Here is a 26483-nt window from a genome sequence, read left to right as displayed (position 1 = left end):
TCGGCACTCCTCCATGTTGAACAACATTTGGAGGAAGCACTGAGGATGGTAAGGGAACAGAGTGTCCTCTGGGTGGGGAATTTCAATGCCCCCCCCACCAAGAGTGGCTCGGCAGCAGCATTACTGACCGAGCTGGTCAGGTCCTAAAGGACACAGCTGCTGGACTGGGTCTGCAGCAGGTGGTGAGGGAACCAACAAGAGGGGAACACATACCTGACCCCATCCTTACCAACTTGCCAGCTGCAGATGTATCTGTCCATGACAGTATCAGTAAGAGAGACCACCACACAGTCCTTGTGGAGACAAAGTCCCACCTTCACATTGAGAATACCCTCCATCGTGTTGTGTGTCACTGTCACCGTGCTAAATGGGACAGACTTCAAACAGATCCAGCAGCTCAGGACTGGGCATCCATGAGGTGCTGTGGGTCATCAATAGCAGCAGAACTGTACTCCAGCACAATCTGTAACCTCATGGCCCGGTATATCCCCCACTCAACCATTACCATCAGGCCAGGGGATCAACCCTGGTTCAGTGGAGAGTGCAGGAGGGCAAGCCAGGGACAGTACCAGAGATACCTGAAGGTGAGGTGTCAACCTGGTGAAGCCACCAAACAGGACAAATCACCAAACAGGACAAATCACCAAACAGGATTACTTGCCACCAAACAGCATAAACAGGAAGTGATAGACAGAGCTAAGCGATCCCACCACCAACAGATCAGACCTAAGCTCTGCAGTCCTGCCAGATCCAGTCGTGAATGATGGAGGAGCCCAGCACATTAGTGCTAAAGATAAGGCTGGAGGTTTCACAACAATCTCCAGCCAGCGGTGAGAGTGGATGATCCATCTCGGCCTTCTCCAGTGGTCCCTAGCATCACAGAGACCAGTCTCCAAGCAATTCAATTCACTCCACAGGGGGATATCAGGAAATGATTGGAGATACTGGATACTGCAAAGTCTACAGGCCCTGACAACATTCCAGCAATAGGATTGAAGACGTGAGCTCCAGGACTTGCCACTCCCCGAGCCATGCTGTTCCAGTACAGTTGGAACACTGGTATCTACCCGACAATGGGGAAAATTGTCCAGGTATGTCTAATACACAAAAAGTAGGACAAATACAACCCGGCCAATTCCCATCCCATCTGTCTACTCTCCATCCTCAGTAAGGTGATGGACGGTGTCAGTAACAGAGCTATCAAGCAGCACCTGCTCAGCAATAACCTGCTCAGTGACGCCCAGTTTGGGTTCCCCCAGGGTCACTCAGCTCCTGACCTCATTACAGCCTTGGGTCAAACATGGACAAAAGAGCTGGATTCCAGAGGGGAGGGGAGAGGGACAGCCCCTGACATCAAGGGTTCATTCAACTGAGTGTGGCATCAAGGATCCCTGGCAGAACTGGAATCAAAGGGTATCAGGGGGGCAAACACAACACTGGTTAGAGTCAATCCTGACACATAGGAAGATGGTGGTGATTGTTAGAGGTCAGTCATCTCAGCTCCAGGACATCTCTGCAGGAGTTCCTCAGGGTAGTGTCCTCACCCCAACCATCTTCAGCTGCTTCATCAATGACCTTCCCTCCATCATGAGGTCAGGAGTGGGGATGTTTACTGATAATTGTATAATGTTCAGCACCATTCAGGGCTTCAGTCCGTGTCCAAATGCAGCAATATCTGGACAATATCCAGGCTTGAGCTCACAAGTGGCAAGTAACATTCACGCCACACAATGCCAGACCATGACCATTATCACCAATAACAGACAATCTAACTCCGTCCCGTGGCATTCAATGGCATTACCATCACTGAATCCCCCACTATCAACTTCCTTGGGGTAATCATTGACCAGAAACTCAACTGGACTTGCCACATGAACACAGTGGCTCAAGAGCAGGTCAGAGACTTGGAATATAGCAGCAAATAACTCACCTCCTTTTCGAACATAGAACACAGAATAATACAGCGCAAAACAGGCCCTTCGGCCCTCAATGTTGTGCCGACCTGTGAACTATTCTCGCTCGTCCCCCTACACTATCCCAAAATCATCCATGTGATTTTATTTTGTGCTGTAGATGCCAGCAATCTGTGGAACATTCTAACATTCAAGGGACAAACAGTTCTGAGGAGTTTGACATTCCATACTGCCTCAAGGGTGGGATTTGTTGCAAAGTTTTCAACAAGTCATTGAAAACCAGTTGTGGTATTATGGATAACTGGAGTTAGAGATACACAGAGAGACAAAGAAGGGGGAGAGAGATGGAAAAAGAGAGACAGAGAGAGAAAAAGAGATAGGCAGAGAGACAGAGAGATGGGGAGAGAGAAAGAGAAGACAAGGTGAGAGAGGGAGAGCGAGAAAGAATGGGGGATAGAGAGAGAGAGAGAGAGAGAGAGAGAGAGAGAGAGAGAGAGAGACAGGCTCCATGAAGAAAAGTATTGTTGCACTGTCTCAGGAAACATGGAGCATGGCAATTAGAGCAATCACTGAGGCAGACTACACCTGGACATGGAGCATGGGAATTGTAATCCTTTGAGAAGTTTTAATGAAATTTGGTCACCCACGCAGTGACATGTGAGTCGGACTGCTGAGGAATTCATGGAATCTGTCTTGATCACATTTACCATTTGATGCATTCTGTCAGGTGTCCCGTGTCTGGTTCTGAATTTGCCTCTTGTTAATTCTGGGATGATAGAGTATACTTCATGTATATCATTGTACAGTTGGGTGAATAGATTGAAGGGACAGGCTGGATAAAGACATGATGGAGAAAGGAATAGAAGGAGATGGTGAGGGGAGCAATGAGGAGGGGGCAGAAGGAGGCTGATTGGAAGCATGAATGCCCATTACAGAGTAGTGGGCTGAATGGCCTGTTCCTGATGTGTTGACTTGATCTAATTCTGCGCCTCATTTCATTGTGGCCCATGCTATGATTATTTTTAAAACCTTTTTGCCAAGTTGTAGACTCCCACCTGAGGCCTGAGACCCTGTAGGTAACAGCAAGAAAGCAGACAACCTGAGACATCGGACCTGTTAGGCTTTGAGGTGGACAGATTGTATTTAGATGGCACACTGAGCTAGACACTTTCTGAACTGGAACAGTGTCAAACAATGTGAATGGAAGCAGATTGAGGAGTCTGTTGAAAAACTTTGAAAGCGTTTCATTACTGACTCTGTCAATCTGTCTGTTTCTGATGGGATGGGTAATAAACAGCAAAGGATAGCATGCCATACAGAATCACTCTGACTATATCACAAAACCAAGGGAATTACTGAAAACAAATTGCTGCAAACTAACAGTGAGTTTAATGGTGCTCCCTGTCAGTAAACCACAAATCACCCATTAAAGTGGGAAAGAGTGAATTGTTGATTGTCACAAGTCACTGGGTAAATTGTAGTCTTGCTGGTAGCTTTACAAAGACTTTCTCTGAACTTTCCCATGAGTTTCACTGTTTTTGCTGCCTCTCAGTCAGTAAAGGACAGTCCAAGGGATTTCTTAATGAGATGATTAACTTTCCTGCAAAGGCCACCCGACCTCTTCAGGAAACTGACAGAAGTGTATACAATTCTGAGAGGCTTGGATAAGGTGGACAGTTAGAGTCCTTTTCCCCAGGCTGGAAATGACAAATATTAGGGGGCACAGGTTTAAGGTGAAAGGGGGCAGCTTTAAAGATGTGTGAGACAGGTTTTTTAACATAGAGGGTGGTAGGTGCCTGAAACGTACTGCTGGGGAAGTGTAGAGGCAGACACAACAGTGATGTTTAAGGAGCATTCAGACAGACACAAGAACAGGCAGAGAATAGACAGATATGGACCATGTGCAGGCAGATGGGATTAGATTATAATGACATCATGGTTGGCACAGACATGATGGGCTGAAGGGCCTGTTCTTGGGTTGTAATGTTTGTGCTGCATGCATCAATGGAACAAATAAAACTTATTCCTGCAGCAGTTGAATGGTTTGAAATTTTTGAATTTAAAAATACATTTACTTGATAACTTTTCCTTTCTGTCTTTCAATCCAATGTTTTTTTCCCTACATTATTCTGTTTGCAGTATTTGGTTTGACTTTAATTTGTTCCTGGTAGTCCCCTCTCAGTTCTCCGATCTCACTGGTTCACATGACAGACAGGGGTCCAGGAGGATGTCATACTCTCGCCATTCCGTGATCAGCTGATATTCCCAGCAAGTTCCCAGCTGGGAGCCCCTCCTGCTCATCAATGAGTCAAATGGGGAACTGATGGAGCAGAAATCCTCAACCTTTCAGAGGGAGCAAACTCAGTCAGTATCATGGAATGAGTGGCTGAAATGATGAGGTGATTACAGTGCGCTGGGAAATACATCCTGAACCTGGAATCTTTGGTCCAGGCACATTGTGCTATTTGACCATATTTAAAGTGTTAAATCTGTGCAGGCCCTGTGTTCAGAACGTGTCTTGCAATGTTTGATCTCACCCTTTAATCGACTAGTCCGCATGTGGGATTCTGATTCATAAACCTGCTCGGAAGGTCAACACGATGACACTCCTGTCCCATTTGGGTTTTAAAGCTCTCTTTGATCATTCTCATTCACAATCAATCCACCTGAATTTCGATTCCTGTTACCTGATAATTTCTGTCATATTCATTACTATTTCACCTGTTCTAGGAGTGCACTACTAGAGGATAAATGTCACCATATTATCACAGGGCTGTTTTCCCATTAGAGAGAGTGACAGAGAGGGAGAGAGACAGAGAGAGAGAGAGAGAGAAAGAAAGACAGATACATAGAGAGAGAGAGAAAACTGACAGTGGTTTAACCTGAGGGGGGTAACTTCAGGCGAGGTTGAGAAGGTGGGGCCTACATGGTAACCCTGGCTAGTACTGAAATTGGACCCAGTCTGTTGGTATCACTCTGTATCACAATCCAGCCTATCAGCCAACTAAGCCAGTCTCCACCAATGCCCCTATCAGTACAAGAGCTGTGAGGCCATAAGCCCAAGAAAGGAGAAGGGACAGAGACTATCTCCCCTTAGAAAGAAGACTCGGGGGCGATCTAATTGCAGTCGGAAAATAATTAATGGTCTTGATGCCATAGACACAGAGAGTGCAATTGTCTAGAAAAGCAAAAATATAGCCCATTAATCTAACAACTCAAGAAGAGAATTTGGGAGAAAGTGGGGACTGTAGATGCTGGAGATCAGAGTCAAGAGTGTGATGCTGGAAAAGCGCAGCAGGTCAGGCAGCATCTGAGGAGCAGGAGAGTCGATGTTTCAGGCAAAAGCCCTTCATCAGGGCTAGTGGATATCATTAGTAGGACCATTATTTATTGCCCATTCCCGAGGGCTGTTAAGAGTTGGCCACATTGCTGTGGGTCTGGAGTCACACATGTAGGCCAGACCAGGTAAAGATTCCCCTTCTCCTAAAGGACATTAATAAACCAAATGGGCTTTCTCTCTGACCATAGTCGCCACTGGAAACTTCATTCCTGATTTTCATTAAATTCAAATCCTACCAATGACAGGACTCAAACGCAGGTCCCCAGAATATTATCAGGGTCCCTGGGTTACTACTGTTGTGATAACACTGCTTGACCATCACCAGCCCACGAGGGAAGGTAGAAAGAACAGTATAGACCCATTGGACAGAATGGCCTGTTTTTGTGAAGCCGCCTATATGATTGCAGATGCAGTGTGAACGTGGGAGTTCACAGACCAAGCCCAACATCCCGACGTTAACGGTAACTGACAGACATACTTACTGTGGAGTAAAGAGATGATGTGCTTGAAACCAGTGAGAGTGAAGATCCATGGACTAGAAAAAACAAGGAGATAAATCTTTCAGTATTCAGCTCCTGAACCCAAGTCTTACAGTATCCATACCACACGATAAAACTGGTCACACTGAGCTCTGAATGATAGAATAGTTACCATGCCACATTGGCTTCCCAGTCTTTCATGGGGTGATGGGGCGGAGTGGGATTTGGAAGTGACTGGATACTGAGGTCTACCTCCTGCTTTGTGATTCAAGATATTTACCCGATCTGATCACAAACTGGACACACAGAGGCAACCGGACAGCAGAGAGTAAGCAAAAGCTGAAAGCTGCCATTCCAGACCCTTCACTGTCAGTCACAGCTGCCCCACACTAAAGGGCAACTCGTTGTATCCACATTGTCCAAGTGAGGAACAAGCACCATGACTTGGAGTGGGGGAAATGCAGAGCTACAGGACTTTATCCTGAAGTTAGAGCCAGTTCATTCAGCAATACAATCAGTTAAAGCCCAAGCACCCAGCCAAGAACAACAAACTGTGACTGAGATTAGCTATGTTTCTGTTCTACTTGCAGGAATACATTCCCTAATAATGATCCTCACTGTGAGGAACACTCACTCAAACAGCAAATGGACATTTGGAATTCCCTGGTTATGCCCCATTGGAGTACAGGAGGCAGGTCTGGGCTCCACACCTTATGAAGGATAGGCTGGCCTTGCAGGATTTAAAGAATAATACCTGGGGTTCAGTTCTAGGAGGATTATGCGTTTTTCTCGAGAATTTATAAGGTTCGGGGTGATCTGATTGAAGTCTTCAAAATATTATCAGGAAAAGACAGGACAGATAAAGACAAACTATTTCCACTAGTTGGGGATTCTAGAACAAGGGGTATAGTGTGAGAATGAGGGGCAGAGCGTTCAGGAGCGATGTTAGGGAGCACTTCTACACACGAAGGCTGGGAGGGGTTTGAAACTCTCTCCCACAAACAGCAGTGGGTGTTGGATCAGTTGTTCATTTTCAAACTGAGATAGATTATTTTTTATTAAGGAAAGGTATTAATGGATATGGGCCACAGATCAGCCATGATCCCATTGAGGAGTGGAATAGACTCAAGGGGCTGAATGGCCTACTCCTGTTCCTACGTCCCTAACTGTTAGGGACAGGGGTGGTAATTGGAGCTGCCAACAAGAGCTTCAGATTCTTCCTATGTCAGAGCTTTGGGGGCTGTGTAGCAAAAGCAGTTACAACCTGTTGAGGTATAACTCCATCATGATTGAACTGAAGACTAGGAGAAGCTCATGAGGCAGAATGGCCTCCTCCTGGTTCTCTGTTCCTTCAATAACCTTCAAAGTTGTTTGGCATCATTTACTTTGACATTGATAACATGTGAAGCAGCAGGGCGTTCAGATTTACTAAAATTAACAAAATAAAACACATGCTATTTCCAAAGCTCCTGAATTTAATGTCACCGATCTGAACAGGTTCATTAAAATCCCTGAATTATCTCACAGTGTTATCAGTAGAGGGCACCTCTGAGTCAGTGTGAAATTACAATCACCCGTCTCTATTATATATTAGTGTGATATTGGGATTGATGGTGAGGATAATTAGAATTGTCTGCTTCTTCCATGGTTTTGATCCTCAAATGTTGCATGTTAAAGTCACTCGATCTGCCTCTAGGATTGTGGGAGTGCGATGGACCCCTGCCTCTCCATCCTTCCTGGCCCTTTCCCAGTGAGAATCGTGACAGACAGGTTCCTGGTCTTGCCTGTGATTGCTCTCCTGTTGCTGGGCTATGTCTCCTTCAAATGCTGGTGCCTTTTGGACACACAGCAGCGTTCTCCCATGGAAGGATTGGAGAAACTAAGATTGTTCTCCTCGGGAACATGTTTAAAATCAGGAGAAAATCTTCTCCCAGGCAGGGGTGTCAGTAACCAAGAGACACGGATTTACACCAATTGGTTGATGAAGCAGAGCAGAAATCATTCCCAGAGCAGGTTGCTCTAACCTGGACTGTGCTGTAGAAGTTGAATCAAGAGTAACTTTCAAAAAGGAATTGTAAAAATACTTGAGAAGGAAAAATGTGAGGGACCATGAGGAATAGACAAAGGGGAGTGGGATTATTTGAGGAGTTCTTTCATAGAGACAGGGCAGGGCAGGTGGGCTGAATGATAAAAACAAGGACTGCAGATGCTGGAAACCAGATTCTAGATTAGAGTGGTGCTGGAAAAGCTCAGCAGTTCAGGCAGCATCCGAGGAGCAGGATGAAGAGCTTTTGGACGAAACGTCGATTTTCCTGCTCCTCGGATGCTGCCTGAACTGCTGTGCTTTTCCAGCACCGTTCTAATCTAGAAGATGGGCTGAATGGCCTCCTCCTGGCTCCCCTGTCACCAAAGGACAGTTCTTTAGAGAAACAATGATTTAAAGTAACCTGGTCTCTCCCAGGGAAAGCTCCTTTGAAGCACTGGGCTTCAGTTTCCCATCACAGAACAGTCAGTGAGACTGGAGCCTAACATTGAGCTTCACCCTGAAGTGAGGATGGGGATCAGGCCCAGGGGACAATTTCCATTGGCCACAGAATCATAGGTAACGTATGGCACAGTCCAGGCCATGTGCAACTCAATCCCATGGTGCTAGTCTATCTGCCCCACTCAAAGCTCCTCCCATCATTCCTAATTTGACTCCATCGGCCTGAAACCTGCCAGATTTTCCATCTCCCGGGTTATTGCACTCTCCTTAAACGTACCTTTACTTTTCACCTGAACCATTTCCTGTGTTAGCGGCTTCCATCTTCCCTCTAGCCAAAGTGGTTTCTCCTGAATTTCTGATGGGATTTCATGTGTACAGGAAGGTTTCCTGACACAGTATGTCGAAGGGCCAACAAGAGGGGAGGCCACACTGGATCTGGTGCTTGGTAATGAACCAGGCCAGGTGTTTGATTTAATTGTAGATGAACACTTGAGAGAGTGACCATAGTTCAGTTACGTTTAGTTTAGCGATGGAAAGGGATAGGTACATGCCACAGGGCAAGAGTTATCGATGGGACAAGGGCAATTATAATGCGATTAGGCAAGAATTAAAATGCAGGGGATGGGGACAATCGAAATGTGGAGCTGGTTTAAGGAACAGATATTGTGTGTCCTTGATAGGTATGTCCCTGTCAGGCAGGGAGGAAGTGATAAGGTAAGCGAATCATGGTTTACTACAGACATTGCATTTCATGTTAAGCAAAAGGAGGAGCCTTATGTGACGGGGATGAGGCAAGATGGTTCAGATGAGGCGATGGAGAGTTACAGATTAGCTAGGAAGGATTTAAAGAGAGAGTTAAAAAGAGCAAAGAGAGGACAGAGCAGTCTTTAGCAAATAGAATAAAGGTGAACCCTAAAGCTCTCTATATGCATGTGAGGAATAAAAGGATGATTAGGGTAGGAATAGGGCCAGTCACAGACAGGAGTGGGAAGTTGAGTGTAGACCCTGTGGAGATTGGAGAGGTGCTAAACAAACATTTCTCATCGGTTTTCACTCAGGAAAAGGAGAATATTGTAGAGGGGAAGAATGAGATACAGGATATTAGACTAAAAAGGATGGAGGTTAGTAAGGAGGAGATGTTATCAATTCTAGAAGGTGTGAACGTAGGCAAGTCTCCTGGGCCGGATGGGAGTTATCCGAGGATTTTCTGGGAAACAAGGGGGGAGATGTTGGAGCCTTTGGCTTTGATCTTTGAGTCATCATTGTCTACACATTTAGTACCAGAGGACTGGAGGATTGTAAATATTGTGCCCTTGCTCAAGAAGGGCAGTAGAGATGACCCAGGTAATTATAGACCAGTGAGCCTTACTTCTGTTGTAGGAAAGGTTTTGGTAAGGATTATAAGAGATAAGATTTATAATCATCTAGCAAGCAACAATTTGATTTCAGATAGTCAACATGGTTTCGTCAAGGGCAGGTCGTGTCTCACAAACCTCAGAGTTTTTTGAGAAGGTGACCAAGCATGTGGATGAGGGTAGGGCAGTTGATGTGTTATACATGGACTTCAGTAAAGCCTTTGATAAGGTTCCACATGGTAGGCTGTTGGAGAAAATGCAGAGGCATGAGATTAAGGGTGATTTAGCAGTTTGGATTAGAAACTGGCTTTCTGAAAGAAGGCAGTGAGTGGTGGTTGATAGAAAATATTCAGCCTGGAGTCGGGTTACTAGTGGTATGCCACAAGGAGCTGTTTTGGGACCACTGCTGTTTGTTATTTTTATAAATGATTTAGATACAGGCGTAGGTGGATGGGTTAGTAAGTTTGCAGACAACACTAAAGTCACTGGAGTAGTTGGCAGTGTGGAAGAATGTTACAGGTTGCAGGGGGACTTGGATAAACTGCAGAATTGGGCTGAGAGGAGGCAAATGGAGTTCAATGCAGCTAAATGTGAGGTGATGCACTTTGGGAAGAATAACAGGAAGGCAGAATACTGAGTCAATGGAAAGATTCTTGGTAATGTGGATGTGCAGATGGATCATGGAGTCCATGTACACAGATCCCTGAAAGTTGCCACCCAGGTGGATAGTGCTGTTAAGAAGGCATTCGGTGTGTTAGGTTTCATTAGTAGAGGGATTGAGTTCTGGAGCCACAATATCGTGCTGCAACTATACAAAATGCTGGTGTGGCCACCCTTGGAATACCGTGTACAGTTCTGGTCCCCATATTTCGGGAAGGATGTGGAAGCATTGGAAAAGGTGCAGAGGGGATTTACCAGGATGTTGCCTGGTCTGGAGGGAAGGTCTTATGAGGAAAGGCTGAGAGACTTGGGTCTGTTCTCATTGAAAAGAAGGCAGCTAAGGGGGATTTGATAGAGACATACAAGATGATGTGGGCAGCACGGTGGCACAGTGGTTAGCACTGTTGCCTCACAGCGCCAGAGTCCTGGGTTCAATTCCTGACTCAGGCGACTGACTGTGTGGAGTTTACACATTCTCCCCGTGTCTACATGGGTTTCCTCCGGGTGCTCCGGTTTCCTCCCACAGTCCAAAGATGTGCAGGTTAGGTGAATTGGCTATGCTAAAATTGCCCGTAATGTTAGGTAAGGGGTAAATGTAGGGGTATGGGTGGGTTGCGCTTCGGCGGGTCGGTGTGGACTTGTTGGGCCGAAGGGCCTGTTTCCACACTGTAAGTAATCTAATCTAAAATGATCAGAGGATTAGATAGGGGAGATGGAGAAAGTCTTTTTCCTAGGATGATGACGTCAGCGTGTACAAGGGCGAATAAATACAAATTGAGGGGTGATAGATTTAAGACAGATGTCAGAGGCAGATTCTTTACACAGAGAGTGGTAAGGGCGTGGAATGCCCTACCTGCTAATGTAGTCAACTCAGCCACATTAGGGAGATTTAAACAATCCTTAGATAAGCACATGGATAGTGATGGGATAGTGTAGGGGGGTGGGCTTAGATTAGTTCACAGGTCAGTCAAATTGAGGGCCGAAGGGTCTGTTCTGCACTGTATTGTTCTGTGTTCTATGTTCACTCCCCCTTGGATGTGGGATCTGTCTATCAAAGCCATGCACTGTTTGAAAGATCTCCCCCCCAGCACCCATTCCTCTGTCCAAGTGAATAGTGATCCGGCCTGTTCACTGTTTCTCATTGTCAGGTTCCTCAGACTCCGGTGCGGGGCCCTGATTAATTGCTTGTCCTCCTTTTTTAATTGAGTCATAGCCAACATATTGAAACACAGTTTCAGAAATTTACAAGGGCTTTGCTGTAAATCCATTGACATTTCCATCCCTCTCCTTTTCCATGTGAGGAGATTTAACTCTCTCAGTTTGGCTGACCCTGATTTATCGTGTTCTTGAGATACTTTGCAGGTACCTGCCAGTGGCTCCCTGAACATGGGTGTACAGTCTAACGTGGACGACTTATTCTTCAGTCCGAGATGTTGTTCCTAACCAACCTGTTCAGAGATGTTATGATCCACTTCTGCTGCAGCTAGGACTTGAACACGGGACTCCTGGATCAAAGGCAGGGATACTACCCCGGCACCACAAAAACCATCCCCTTATTTTATTTCTTTATGGCCAGAGATTTCAAACCTCTGGATGAGTCCTATGCCACCACTAAATCACCCCGTGTTACACCCATGTTACACCCGTGTAACCATGACCAATGAGGGCATTGCAATAATATCAGGGAGGACAGGAAGAGGGGGCGGGGGCTACATTAAAATGAATCAATTGGAAAGCAAAGTGAGTTACTGGTGGTGGTGCAGTGAGGTGAGAAAATAACTCTTCGATTGTTATGCACTTCTGGATGTAAAGAAGAGAAATGAAAAGAGATCGTAAGGGGTCTTGTAGCAAAGTGAGCCAGAGGGCCTGGTTAGAGGTCCCACCTTTGCCAGAGATACAATCGTACAGCAGAGGAGAGGCCCTTTGGCCCATTGAGTCTGTACTGACAAAAAAACCTCTGCACTAAACCCATAGCCTCAAATATTTACAAAAAAAGGAACTGAGGTTTCTTGTGGTAGTGTCCCTGCCTTTGACCCAGGAGGCGGACTTGCTTCAGAACTTAGCATAACATCTCTGCACAGGTTGATCAGGGACTCTGCACACACTTGGCACACATTCTGCAACCTTTTTGCACACACTCGGCACACACTCTGCAGCCCCTCCGCACACACTCGGCACACATTCTGCACACACTCTGCAACCCCTCCGCACACACTCGGCACACACTCTGCACAAATTCGGCACACACAATCAGCAACCCCTCTGCACACACTCTGCACACACTCGGTGCACGCACTCCGCGCATATTCTGCAACTCACTGCACACATACTCCGTGCAAACTCCACACACAATCAGCAACCCATTCCACGCATACTTGGTGCACACTCTGCACATACTTGGTGCACACACTCCACACATGTTCCGTGCACACTCCACGCACACTTGGCGCACACTCTGCACACACTCGGTGCACATTCTGCGCACATTCAGCGCCCCACTCCGCGCACACTCTGCACACACTCCATGTAAACTCCACATGTACTCTATATATCTTACCCTGCACTTTGTGGCTTGCAAGGAATCTGAGGGAATGATTTTCATCCAGAGGGTGGCAGAGGAATGGAGTGTGCTGCCTGAGAGGGCGGTGGGAGCAGGAACTCTCACAACATTTCAGAAGATCCTGGACCCAAGCACTTAAAATGCTAGGGCACAGTTGGCTATGGACCGAGTGCAGGTCAATGGTATTCGTGTAGTTTGGTGTTTGTTGGTCAGCACAGACATGGTGGGCCGAAGGGCCTGTTTCTATGACTCTAAAACTCACTTAATAGAAAATGACCTTCTGTGTGCTAACAACACAGAGACTGGCACATCCAGTGGTGTCCAGTCATGTAGAACCCCTACAGTGTGGAAGCAAACTACTCGACACATACCAACCCTCTGGGCAGCATCCCACCCCACACTCGGCATTTCCCATGGAAAACCCACCTGACCTGCCCATCTCTGGATTGTGGGAGGAAACCGGAGCAACCCCACACAGACATGGGGAGAAGGTGCAACCTCCACACAGAGAGTTGCCCAAGGTTGGAATCGAACCTGGGTCCCTGGTGCTGTGAGGCAGTAGTGCTAACCACTGAGCCATTGGTTATTTTATACAGGTTTAGAGTTGTGATTGAGAGATTCACCAAGGCATTGGACATGATCCTAGATAAACAGGAACCAGTCAGATGAGTTTAAAACTAACCTCACGTTACAAATATATAATTAGCTCAGAAGCTGATCAGTGGATACTAGTGAAACGATCGGCTGATTCAGGGTGGGCTTGGGGGAATGTTGGTGGTGGGGAGGGTGGGAGCAGTTTAATGGCACTTTCTGTAACTTCCAATCAATGGACAGATGGCTGGAGTCTGTCCGAAACTCTGTGCAGTATCTTTCCTCCTGGTATCCTTCCGTTTCGGTGTTTCCTCATGTCTACACCAACATCCCAAAAAAGGCCAAAGAATGCAAACCTTCCTCCATACTGCCCCGGAATGATCCGGATCTGCTGATTGTCCTTGGCCTGTCCTCCAGGGAGTTGGCACTTCCACACAATTGGGAATCTCCGTACAAGTCAAATGAGGAATCTTGCGTGGGAATGCTGTTTGAACGCATCATACTGGGACCAGAGAGATGAAACTGCGACACTGCTGTAGGACTCACTGCAAATCAAACAAACACATCTCTTAGCACCTTGCAAAAACAAGAACATGCACTTATATAGAACCCTTAAGACAGTCAAAGAAATATAATTGGAATGAATTTGACTCCAAGCCACAGAAGCAGGCAATACAGGCAGATCGGTAAAAAGGAGTTGGTTTTAAGAACAATCTTAAAGGAGAATTAGATTGGTTTCAGAAGGGAATTCTGGAGCTTGGTCCAGGAAGCTGAAATTACAGCCACCAACGGTGAGTGATGGATATCAGGGGATGCTCAAGGGGGCTGGAATAATTTCAATATTTGTGTTTACAAATACAGCTGGTGTGCATCTTCAAAAGCAATGATCAAACAGACCACAACAGTATGAAGAACAGCCTGTTCAGTCCGTTCATTCTGATTACCCAGAGGGTTCGGAGCTTTGATATTGCAACTTAAGTCAAGTACAATAATGTCTCATTAAGTACTGCCAACTTGTATCACTGCTCATAATGAGGAAATATAAATTGAGTTACAACAGAGAGATGATCATTGAAACAGGAGCAGGTCTTTTCAAACAGTAGAGAGAGGAGTTTAAAACTATAAGATGTACAAGCAGAGGTAGGTGAGAGTGTGGTGCTGGAAAAGCACAGCAGCTCAGGTCAGATCAGGCAGCATCAGGAATGATGATGGGCTGATGCCCAAAATGTTAATTCTCCTGCTCCTCAGATGCTGCTTGACCTGCTGTGCTTTTCCAGCACCACACTCTTGATTCTGATCTCCAGCACCTGCAGTCCTCACTTTCTCCATCCAATCTGCTCCATCAGTGAATGAGATCATAGAACATCGAACAGTACAGCACAGTACAGGCCCTTTGGCCCTCGATGTTGTGCTGGCCTTTTATCCTACTCTAAGATCAGACTAACCCCATACTGCCATCCATGTGCTTATCCAAGAGTCACTTAAATGTCCCTAATGTCTCTGACCCTACTCCCACTGCTGGCAGTGCATTCCACACACCCACCACTCTCTGAGTAAAGAACCGACCTCTGACATCTCCCCGAAACCTTCCTCCAATCACCTTAAAATTATATCCCCTTGTGATAGACATTTCTGCCCTGGGGCAAAGTCTCTGGCTATCCACTCTATCTATGCCTCTCATCATCGTGTACACCTCTGTCAAGTCACCTCTCATCCTTCTTCACTCCAATAAGAAAAGCCCTATCTCCCTCAACCTTTCTTCATAAGCCATGCCCTCCAGTCCAGGCAGCGTCCTGGTAAATCTCCCCTGCACCTTCTCTAAAGCTTCCACATCCTTCCTATAATGAGGCGACCAGAACTGAACACAATATTCCAAGTGTGGTCTAACCAGGGCTTTATGGAGCTGCAGCATAACCTTGTAGCTCTTAAACGTAATCTTCCCGTTAATGAAAGCCAACACACCGCATATCTTCTTAACAACCCTATCAACTTGGGTGGCAACTTTGAGGGATCTATGAACATGGACTCCAAGATCCCTCTGTTCCTCCACACTGCCAAGAATCCTGCCTTTAACCCTGTATTCTGCATTCAAATTTGACCTTCCAAAACAAATCACTTCACACTTTTCCAGGCTGAACTCCATCTGCCACCTCTCAGCCCAGCTCTACATCCTGTCAATGTCCCATTGCAACCTACAGCAGCCCTCCACACTATCCACAACTCTACTGATCTTCATGTCATCAGCAAACTTACTAACCCATCCTTCCACTTCCTCATCCAAGTCCTTTATGAAACATCACATAGGGATCATGGCTCATCTGAATAAAAACTGAAAGAACTGTGGATGCTGTAAATCAGAGGGAAAAATTGCTGAGCTTTTTCAGCAATTTATACTTTGGCCCTGGATGATCTCATCATCCTCAACTCCCATCTTCTGTCTTTTCCCCGTAAACCGTGATTCCCTTACTGAGTAAAAATCTACTTGTCGCGGCCTGAAACATACTGAATGGACCAGCCTCACCAATCCAGTCTGATCAAGAATTCCACAGATTCCCTAGCATCTGAGGGAAGAAATGCCTCCTCATCTCTGTCTTAGAAATGTGACCTCTTAGTCTAAATGATGCCCTCTGGTCATAGACTCTCTCACAAGGGGGGAGCAACCTCTCCACATTTCCCCTGTCAAGCCCCCTAAAAATCCTGTATGTTTCAGTGAGGTCATTTCTCACTCTTTGATATTATTCTGGGAGTTGGTCGTATCTCACGACTGATATACAATATTTCAGACCAATATGTGGTTCAATCGATCACGAGGATGAGGGCATTGGTTATGAAAGGTGATTGTTGATACAGCTCAGGTGACTCACGACAATAATGTTAATGAACTAATAGTGGGAGCTAGGAAAATGCAGCAGTTGCTTGATAAACAGGATTAGCTGTCCCTGCTGCTTTCAGACTTACTCAGGCATAAATGCAGCAGGCGTTTCTGATAACTTATATGAAAGATACTTCAAACAAAATAGCCCAATTAGCCCCAATCCAGCTCTAATTATTCAGCATTAACATACACTTCTCGACTTTACAATCTCGAGCACTGAGTTCAACAACTTCAGGTTGTAACTGCCTTCCCAGTTTTCAAAGTGAGCAGCTGTTAGTGATCATTCCACACCCATCTTCTCATTCCTCACGTGCTCAGAAGTGAGATGCCATCAGTAATATTATCGACCTGCCTTTGCTGGTCTCACACGGGACTTTACCCACAGCTCCTGCAGGACCAGTCATTTCCATAGTCATCGAGATCTACAGTGCAGCAAAAAGCCCTTCATCCATCGCACCTGTGCCAGACCAAAACGCTTCAGCATTCTAATCCCACTTCCCAGCACCAGGCCCATAGCCCTGTGTGCCTTGACATTGCAACTCCACATCGAAAAACTTCCTTAATGTGATGGGGGGTTCTGCCTATCCCACCCTTACAGGCAGAGAGTTCCAGATTCCCACTATCCTCTGGGGAAAACAAAATTTCCTCACATCCCTCAATACCTCCTGCCCCTTATCTCAAATCTATGCCCTTTGTCAATGAACACTCCATCAACGGGAAAAATCTCTTCCTGTCTATCCTGTCTCTGCCCCTCATCACCTTATCCATCTCAATCCTGTTCCCCCTCAATCCCCTCTGCTCCAAGGGTAACAACCCCAGTCTGTCCAATCTCTCTCCATCACTGAGACTCTCCAGCCCAGACCTTTATCCTGGTAAACCTCCCCCTGCCCCCTCTCCAGTGCGATCACATCCCTCCGATAATCCGGATTCCAGAACTGTGTACAATGCTCCACACACAGACACACACAGACACACACAGACACATACACACAAACACTCACATACACAGACACATGCTCACACACATAGACACACAGACAGACAGAGACAGACACACACACACAGACGCACACACCAGACACAGATACACACTCACGCAGACATACACAGACACAGACATACACACACACAGACAGACACATACACAGACACAGACACACACTCACACAGACACACACACAGAGACACAGACAGACGCACACACAGACACACACACACAGACACTCACACAAACACACACAGACACACATACACATATACACAGACACACATTCACACAGACACACACACAGATACAGACTCACACAGACGTACACACAGAGACGCACACACACAGACACACACTGACACAGACACACACACAGACACATATACACAGACACACATTCACACAGACACACACACAGACACAGACTCACACACAGACAGCCACGCATACACACACAGACACACAGACTCACACACAGACAGCCATGCATACATACACAAACACACACACAGACACACACAGACAGACACACAGACACACACACAGACACACAGACACACACAGACAGACACACGTCCCTCTGATCCTTCCCAGAGTCCTATCGTTCATCATGGATTCCCTTGCCTTGTTTGTCCTGCCCAAATGCATCATCTCCCATTTACCCAGACGGAATTGTATATGCCTCTGACCAGCCCATCAATATCCTCCTGTAATCTAAGGCTATCCTCTTCACTGTTTACCATCTGACCATACCCAACTGGAGGTAACCAAATATTGTCACCAAAAGGCTGCAGGACCCACTGAATGTGGAGCATGTTGTGGTTTACGGTCAGAGAGCACTGACTGTGGAAATGTACCCAGGGTTTAGATCATCAATCACCCTGCTTTCTGCAGTGTACACCCAGGGCTTTGACATTTAACCTCTGGGGCCTTCAGATCAATCACAGACTTTACCTTACATTCTGTCTCTAGTTTTGATTAAAATTGTCAAAATCTTTAACTTATTCCCATTTTGATGAAATAACAGCAATTAAACATGTTAATTCTGTTTCTTTCTGCAGGTTTAACTGCTGAAACCCGTTGAAAATGCTCAGTCATCTTTGGTATCTTAGAATAGTATAGAGGCCCTTCGGCCCATTGAGCCTATACTACTAAAAACACAACTCCAGCCACACGAGCCCCATATTCCAGCACTAGGTCCACACTCTGGAATGTTCTGACACTTCAAGTGGCTCATCCACGTACTTTTAAAGGTTGTGAGATTTCCCACATCAACCTTCAACACCCCCCCCCCATGCAGTGTATTCCCCCTCCCCCCACCCCCTCCTCTGGGTGAAAACGGTTTTCTTCACATCCCTGTAAACCTCCACCTTTCACTTTAACATTAAGTGCCCTCCCCACCTTGTTATTAACTCTTTCAGCAAGTGAGGGTTGGGGGGGGCAGCTGCACTCTATTCACCATCTCGAACCCCGCATAATCTCATACACTCTATCGGCTCCACCTCAGCCTCGTCTGCTCTAATGAAAACAACCCAAGCCTATCCCGCTTCTCTTCATCACTGAAACGCTCCCTCCCAGACAACACCCTGGTGAATCTCCTCCGCACTCCCCCCCACCCCCTCCCCCCGGTGCAATCCCATCCTTCCTTCAATGTGGGAACCAGAACTCCACACAGTACTCCCACTGTGGCCTCACCAACATAACATCCCTGCTCTTAGAATCTATGCAACAATTGATAAGGGGAAGCATCCAATTTGTCTTCTTAACCAGCTTCAGGGAGCTGCACACAAGCACTCCAAGATCCTCTGAGCTTCCTCATGCCCTGCCATTCACTGAGCATTCCCTGAGAATTAGAATTAGAATTCACAGAAGGGAAACTGGCAGTTCAGCCCATCTGTGTCTATCCTGTACCTGAACCTCCTTCCAATCAACTTTCGCCCTCAGCTTATTCACCTCGATCACTCACTGTGATACTCGTTTCTCAACCACTGTCTGTCTGACCTTCCTCTGCAATCCCTTATTAATATTACAGTGACTGTCAAATACTGAAAGCTGCTAGGTTTGAACTCCACCATATGGAAACATTGATCTATCTCTCGAGTTAACTTCAAAATCTTCATAATCATCAGGCCCTCCATCTCTTCACCATTAAGCCATCACTATTTTGTAGATCAAGTCCTCACTGTATTTAAGTTAATAGTGAAAACATCAATTATTGAAGCAGGGTACAAATTGAGTATTACCTTGAATTAATGCAATTTGAAAATTGTTGAGAATCAGTCCATACTAACAATCTCTGTAGCACTTTCCCCACTGGCAATCTGCAATCCAAAAGGAGAGGGCTTGGAGATTGTGACAGAATGTGGGGGTCAATTCTTTGATCTCCATTACCTGTAACTGTACAATGACAGCAAACCTCTCTCAGAGTGCAGTGGGCTGTGACCTTCCCTTTATATCCAGCGTAAAGTGAGTGATGGTGTGTTCAGAGGTTGGTTCATTTCTCTCGCTGTTATTTCCAATAATGTCAGGGGGGAAATGTTAAACATTGGCTTTTCAATGAATCGTTTACACAGTCCCTGTCCAATGAACGTATCTGAAATAGGAGCTGGTGGTGGCCTATCAGCCCTTCAAGGCTGCTGTGCTGTTCCATAAGATCAAGGCTGATCTGTTTCTGTTCTGTATTCCACATTCCCATCTCCCCTGACGACAATGGAATCCATGCCCAACAAAAATCAATCTCCCTCTATCTCAATGACACCTCCTCTTCACTTCAACAGAACATTCCACATTTACTCAGTCCCCTGAGAAAGAAAAACCTCGTCATCTCTATCCTTAATTTCAGCACAACATCCATCAGGCCATAAAACATAGGAGCATAAATTAGGCCATTCAGCCCATCCAGTCTGCTCCACCATTCAATCATGGCTGATAAGTTTCTCAACCCCATTCTCCCGCGCTCTCCCCGTAACCCTTGATCCCCTTGATACTCAAGAACCTCTCTATCTCAGTCCTAAATATACTCAATGACCTGGCCCCTACAGCCTTCTGTGGCAGTGAATTCCACACATTCCCCACTCTCTGACTGAAGAGGCTTCTCCTTGTCTCTATTCTAAAAGGTCTTTCCATTACTCTAAGGCTGTGCCCTGAGGTTCCAGATCCTCCAACCAATAGAAACAGCTTTCCAAAGTCCACTATGTCTAGGCAATTCAGTATTCTGTAAGTTACAATCATCCTTCTAAACTCCACCAAGTATAAACCTAGAGTCTCTCAAATATTCCCCATATGTTAACCCTTTCATTCCCGGGATCATTCTTGTGAATCTCCTCTGGACCCACTCCAAGGCCAGTACATCCTTTCTGAGATATGGGGCCCAAAACTGCTCACAACATTCCAAATGCGGTCTGACCAGAGCCTTATAGAGCCTCGGAAGTACATCCCTGTTTTTATATTCAAGACCTCTGGAAATAAATGTCAACATTGTGATTGAGGATGATCAGCCATGATCATAATGAATGGTGGTGCTGGTTCGAAGGGTAGAATGGCCTACTCCTGCACCTGTTGTCTATTGTCTATTGTATTTGCCTTCCTAAATACCAACTCAACCTGCAAATTTACCTTCAGAGAATCCTGGACTTGGGACTCCTAACTCTTTTTGCACTTCAGATTTCTGAATTTATTATTCCTCATTTAGAAAATAGTCCATGTCTCTATTCTTCCTACCAAAGTGCATGACCTTACACTTTCCCATGTTGTATTCCATCTGCCACTTCTTTGTCCCCTCTCTTAATCTGTCCAAATCCTTCTGCAGCCTCCCCACCTCCTCAATACTATCTGCCATTTCCCTCCCTTTGCATTGTCTGCAAACTTTGCCAGAATTCCCTTAGTTCCTTCATCTAGATCGTTAATGTATAAAGTGAAATGTTGCGATCCCAACACTGAGCCTTGTGGAACACCAGTTGTTACTGGCTGCCATCCTATGAAGGATCCTTTTATCCCCACTCTCTGCTTTCTGCCAGACAGCCAGGCTTCTATCCATGCTAGTACCTTGCCTCTAACACCATGGGCCTTTATCTGGCTCAGTAGCCTCCTGTGTGACACCTTGTTAAAGGCCTTCTTCAAGTCCTGGTAGATAACATCCATTAGCTCTCCTTGGTCTAACCTGCTCGTTATTTCCTCAAAGAATTCTAACAGATTTATCAGGCATGACCTCCCCTTGATGAAACCTTGCTGAGTTTGCTCTACTTTACCACACACTTCCCAGTATTCAGAAATCTCATCCTTCACAATGGTCTCCAAAATCTCACCAACAACTGAGGTCAGGCTAATTGACTGTCTTTTGCATTACTCCCTTTTTAAACGGGGGTAACATTAGTGATGTTCCAGTTCTCTGGGACCTTCCCTGACTCCAGTGATTCCTGGGAGATCACCATTAATGCTTCCACTATCTTTTCAGCTATCTCATCCAGAACTCTGGGGTATAGTCCATCTGGTCCAGTGATTTATCCCCTTTCAGACATTTCAGGTTTTTTTTAGCACCTTCTCCTCAGTGATGGCTACCTTACTCAGCTCTGGCCCCGACTCTTTTGTAGTTTTGGGATATTACTCATGTCTTCCACTGTGAAGACTGACACAAAGTACTTGTTCAGTTCCTCCACCATTTCTTTGTTCCCCATTAATACTTCTCCAGCCTCATTTTCTAGAGTCCACTTTTGCCTCTCTTTGGCCCTTTATATATCTAAAGAAACTCTTACAGTCTTCTTTTATATTACTGGCTAGCTTACCCTCATATTTAATCTTCTCCCTCCTTATTTCCTCCTTCATTGTCCACTGTTCATTCCTGTAAGCTTCCCAATCCTCTGGATTCCCACTGCCCTTTGCACATTATATGTTTTCTCTTTTGCTTTGATGCTGTCCCTGCCTTCCCTTGTCAGCCACGGTTTCGGCATCCTCCCTGTACCATGCTACTTTTCCCTCGGGATGGATCCCTGCTGTGTCTCCTGAAATACTCCCAGAAACCCCTGCCATTGCTGATCCACTGCCTTTCCTGCTAGGCTCCTCTCCCAGTCAGTTCTACCCAGTTCCTCCCTCATATCTCTGTAGCTGTCTTTATTCAGCTGTAATACCTTTCCATCTGATTCCACCTTCTCCCTCTCAAAATGCAGAGTACATTCAGTCATATTATGATCAGTGTTTCCAAAGGGATCCTTTACCTTCAAGCTCCCTTATCAAGTCTACCTCATTATATCCAGAACAGCTTGTTCCCACGTGGGCTTCACCACCAAAAAGCCATCTTGTAGCCATTCCACTAATTTCTTTTAGGACATAAAACATAGAAGAAGGCAGCACAGGACAGGCCCTTCGGTCCTCGATGTTGTGCTGACCTGTGAACTCAGCTAAGCCCATCCCTTTACACTATCCCATCACTATCCATGTGCTTATCCAAGGATTGTTTAAATCTCCCTAATGTGGCTGAGTTGACTACATTGGCAGGTAGGGCATTCCACGCCCTTACCACTCTCTGAGTAATGAACCTGCCTCTGACATCTGTCTTAAATCTATCACCCCTCAATTTGTAGCTATGCCCCTTGTATAAGTTGACATCACCATCCTAGGAAAAAGTCTTTCACTGTCCACCCTATCTAATCCTCTGATCATCTTGTATGTCACTATCAAGTCCTCTCTTAGCCGTCTTGTCTCCAATGAGAACAGACCCAAGTCTCTCAGCCTTTCCTCAAAAGACCTTCCCTCCAGACCAGGCAACATCCTGGTAAATCTCCTCTGCACCTTTTCCAATGCTTCCACATCCTTCCTGTAATGGGGCGACCAGAACTGTACACAATATTCCAATGGTGGCCGCACCAGCGTTTTGTATAGTTACAGCATAATATTACAACTCTGGAACTTAATCCCTCTACCAATGAAACCGAACACACTGTATGCCTTCTTAACAGCATTACCCACCTGGATGGCAACTTTCAGGGATCCGTGTACAAGGGAACTTCAATTATCCTAACGAGATGGACGGGCGCTATTTTGTTTGGATAATCGATTATTAGGTTAATCAATTAAATGCCTTTCCTCTGGGGCTTGGAGTTTTTAAAGTCTGCTCCCCGTTCAGGAGACTGCAGCAGCACACAGTGCATGAGCCCCACGCCCCACCCCCCTCCCCATCTAACACCGCTCCCCATGCCCACTCCCCAACCCCATAAAACATTGCCCCCCACCCGCTCCTAACCCCGCCCAACACCACTCCCCCAACCCTTCTTACAGAAAGCCAATTTCTAATCCAAACTACTAAATCACCCTCAATCCCATGCCTCTGCATTTTCTCCATCAGCCTACCATGTGGAATCTTATCAAAGTCTTTACTGAAGTCCGTATATACCATGTCAACTGCCCTACCTTCATCTACATACTTGGTCACCTTCTCAAAAAACTCAATGAGGTTTGTGAGGCACGACCTGCCCTTGACGAAACCATGTTGACTCTCTGCAATCAAGTTGTTGCTTGCTAGATGATTATAAATCCCATCTCTTATAATCCTTACCAAAACCTTTCCTCCAACAGATGTAAGGTTCACTGGTCTACAATTACCTGGTAAAAACAATGACTGGAAACCAGATTCTGGATTAGAGTGGTGCTGGAAAAGCACAGCAGGTCAGGCGGCATCTGAGGACCTGGGCCATCTCTACTGCCTTTATTGAACAAGGGCATAACATTTGCAATTCTCCAGTTCTCTGGTACTAAACCTGTAGACAATGAATACTCAAAGATCACGATCAATGGCTCCAACATCTCCTCCCTAGCTTCCCAGAGAAACCTTGGATAAATCCCACCTGGCCCAGGGGATTTGTCTATTTTCATTCGTTCTAGAATTGATAACACCCCTTCCTTACTAACCTCGATCCTTTCTAGTCTAATATCTCGTATCTCATTCTCCTCCTCTACAATATTCTCCTTTCCTTGAGTGAAAACAGATGAAAAATATTCGTTTAGCGTGTCTCTGATCTCCACAGGGTCCACACTCAACTTCCCACTTCTATCTTTGACTGGCCCTATTCCTACCCTAGTCACCCTTTTATTCCTCACATGCCTATAGAAAGCTTTAGGGTTCTCCTTTATTCTATTTGCTAAAGACTGCTCATGTCCTCTCTTTGCTCTTTTTAACTATCTCTTTAAATCCTTCCTAGCTAATCATTAACTCTCCATCACCTCATCTGAACCATCTCGTCTCATCATCACATAAGGCTCCTCCTTCCACTTAACAAGAGATGCAAGTTCTGTAGTAAACCATGATTCCCTTACCTTATCACTTCCTCCCTGCCTGACAGGGACATACCTATCAAGGACACGCAATATCTGTTCCTTAAACCAGCTCCCTGCATTTTGCTATCCCATTCTATGCATCCTAATTCTTGCCTAATCCCATTATAATTGCCCTTGCCCCATCGATAACTCTTGACCTGTGGCATGTACCTATCCCTTTCCATCACTAAACTAAACGTAACTGAATTATGGTCACTCTCTCCAAAGTGCTCACCTACAATTAAATCAAACACATGGCCTGGTTCATTACCAAGCACCAGATCCAGTGTGGCTTCCCCTCTTGTTGGCCCTTCGACATACTGTGTCAGGAAACCCTCCTGTACACATTGGACAAAAACTGATCCGTCCAACATACTAGAGTTATAGCATTTACAGTCAATGTTGGGGAAGTTAATGTCCCCATAGTGACCACCCTGTTCCTTTCACTCCTACCCAGGATCATTTTGCCAATCCTCTCCTCCACATCCATGGAACTCTGCAGAGGGCTATAAAAAACTCCAAGCAGTGTGACCTCTCCTCTCCTGTTTCTAACCTCAGTCCACACTACTTCAGTAGACGAGACCTCGTCAAAAGTTCTTTCAGCCACCGTTATACTGTCCTTGACTAACAAGGTAACACTTCCCCCTCTTTTACCACCTTGCCTGTTCTTAATGAAAGATCTAAACCCTGGAACCTGCAACATCTAGTCCTCACCCTGCTCTACCCATGTCTCCGAAATGGCCATAACATCGAAGTCCCAGGTACCTATCCATGCTGCAAGCTCACCTACCTTATTTCAGATACTTCTGGCATTGAAGTAGACACACTTCAAACCACTTCGCTGTCTGCCAGCACATTCCTGTGACCCTGAAATCCTGTCCCTGTCCTTTCTACTCTCATCCTCCTGTGCACTGCAGCTACCCCTCCAGTTCCCATCCCCCTGCTGAGTTAGTTTAAACCCACCCGAATACCACCAGCAAATCTCCCACCCAGGATATTAGTACGCCTCTGGTTCAAGTGAAGACCCGTCCTGCTTGTAGAGGTACCACCTTCCCCAGAATGAGCCCCAATTATCCATGTACCTGAAACCTTCCCTTCTGCACCATCCCTGGAGTTGATATCTCTCCCTATTCCTCGCCTCGCTATCATGTGGCACGGGTAACAATTCAGAGATAACAACTCTGTTTGTTCTAGCTCTCAGTTTCCACCCTAGCTCCCTGAAATCCTGCCTTACATCCTTATCCCTCCTCCTGCCTGTGTTGTTGGTACCTACATAGACCATGATTTTGAGGCTGGTCACCCTCTCCCTTCAAAGACATACTCCAAAACATCACAGACCCTGGCACCTGGGAGCCAATACACCAACCGCGAGTCTCGTTCATTCCCTACAAACCTTCTATCTGAGCCTCTAACTATTGAGTCCACAATGACTAACACTCTCCTCCTTTCCCTCCTTCCCTGCTGTGCAACAGGGACAGGCTCTGTGCCAGAGACCTGGGCCTCACTGCTTACCCTGGTAAGTCGGCCCCTTCAACAGTATCCAAAACGGTATACATGTTTTTCAGGGGAACGACCACAGGGGATCCCTCCACTGACAGTCTTTTCCCCCTTCGAACAATCACCCAGCTTTTCTCGTGCCTAGGAGTAACTACTTCCCTGTAACTCTTATCTATCACAGACTCCACCTCCCGAATGATCCAAAGTTCATCCAGCTCCCGCTCCAGCTCCCTAACATGGTCTTGGAGGAGTGAGAGTTGGGTGCACTTCCTGCAGATGTACTTGGATGGGACACTATGGCTTCCCTCACCTCGAACATCATGCTGGCGGGACATTCCTCAATTCTACCCGCACGAATTCTATACCAACCTGCCCTACTTTGTTTCCTACTATTGATTTAATTTCATTTCTTACTAGTAAGGTGACCACCCCCTC

General features: G+C 46.0%; 1 protein-coding gene across 8 annotated transcripts in view; it reads right to left on the bottom strand.

The window, feature by feature from the left end:
- Positions 1-26483, bottom strand: part of nav3 (neuron navigator 3) — a 440932-nt gene that overhangs the window by 71225 nt on the left and 343224 nt on the right. For all 8 annotated transcript variants that reach the window (XM_060839577.1, XM_060839579.1, XM_060839580.1 and 5 more), the window contains 2 exons: positions 13740-13928; positions 5736-5788 (listed from right to left, as the gene is read on the bottom strand). In XM_060839577.1, coding sequence (XP_060695560.1) covers positions 5736-5788; positions 13740-13928 — 242 coding nt within the window. The remainder of the gene's footprint in view (positions 1-5735; positions 5789-13739; positions 13929-26483) is intronic.

This window comes from Hemiscyllium ocellatum, chromosome 19 (assembly GCF_020745735.1).
Source record: "Hemiscyllium ocellatum isolate sHemOce1 chromosome 19, sHemOce1.pat.X.cur, whole genome shotgun sequence".
NCBI classification, from domain to species: Eukaryota; Metazoa; Chordata; class Chondrichthyes; order Orectolobiformes; family Hemiscylliidae; genus Hemiscyllium; species Hemiscyllium ocellatum.
The sequence above is the reverse complement of the archived record's forward strand: the minus strand, read 5'-3'. Positions and strand labels throughout refer to the sequence as shown.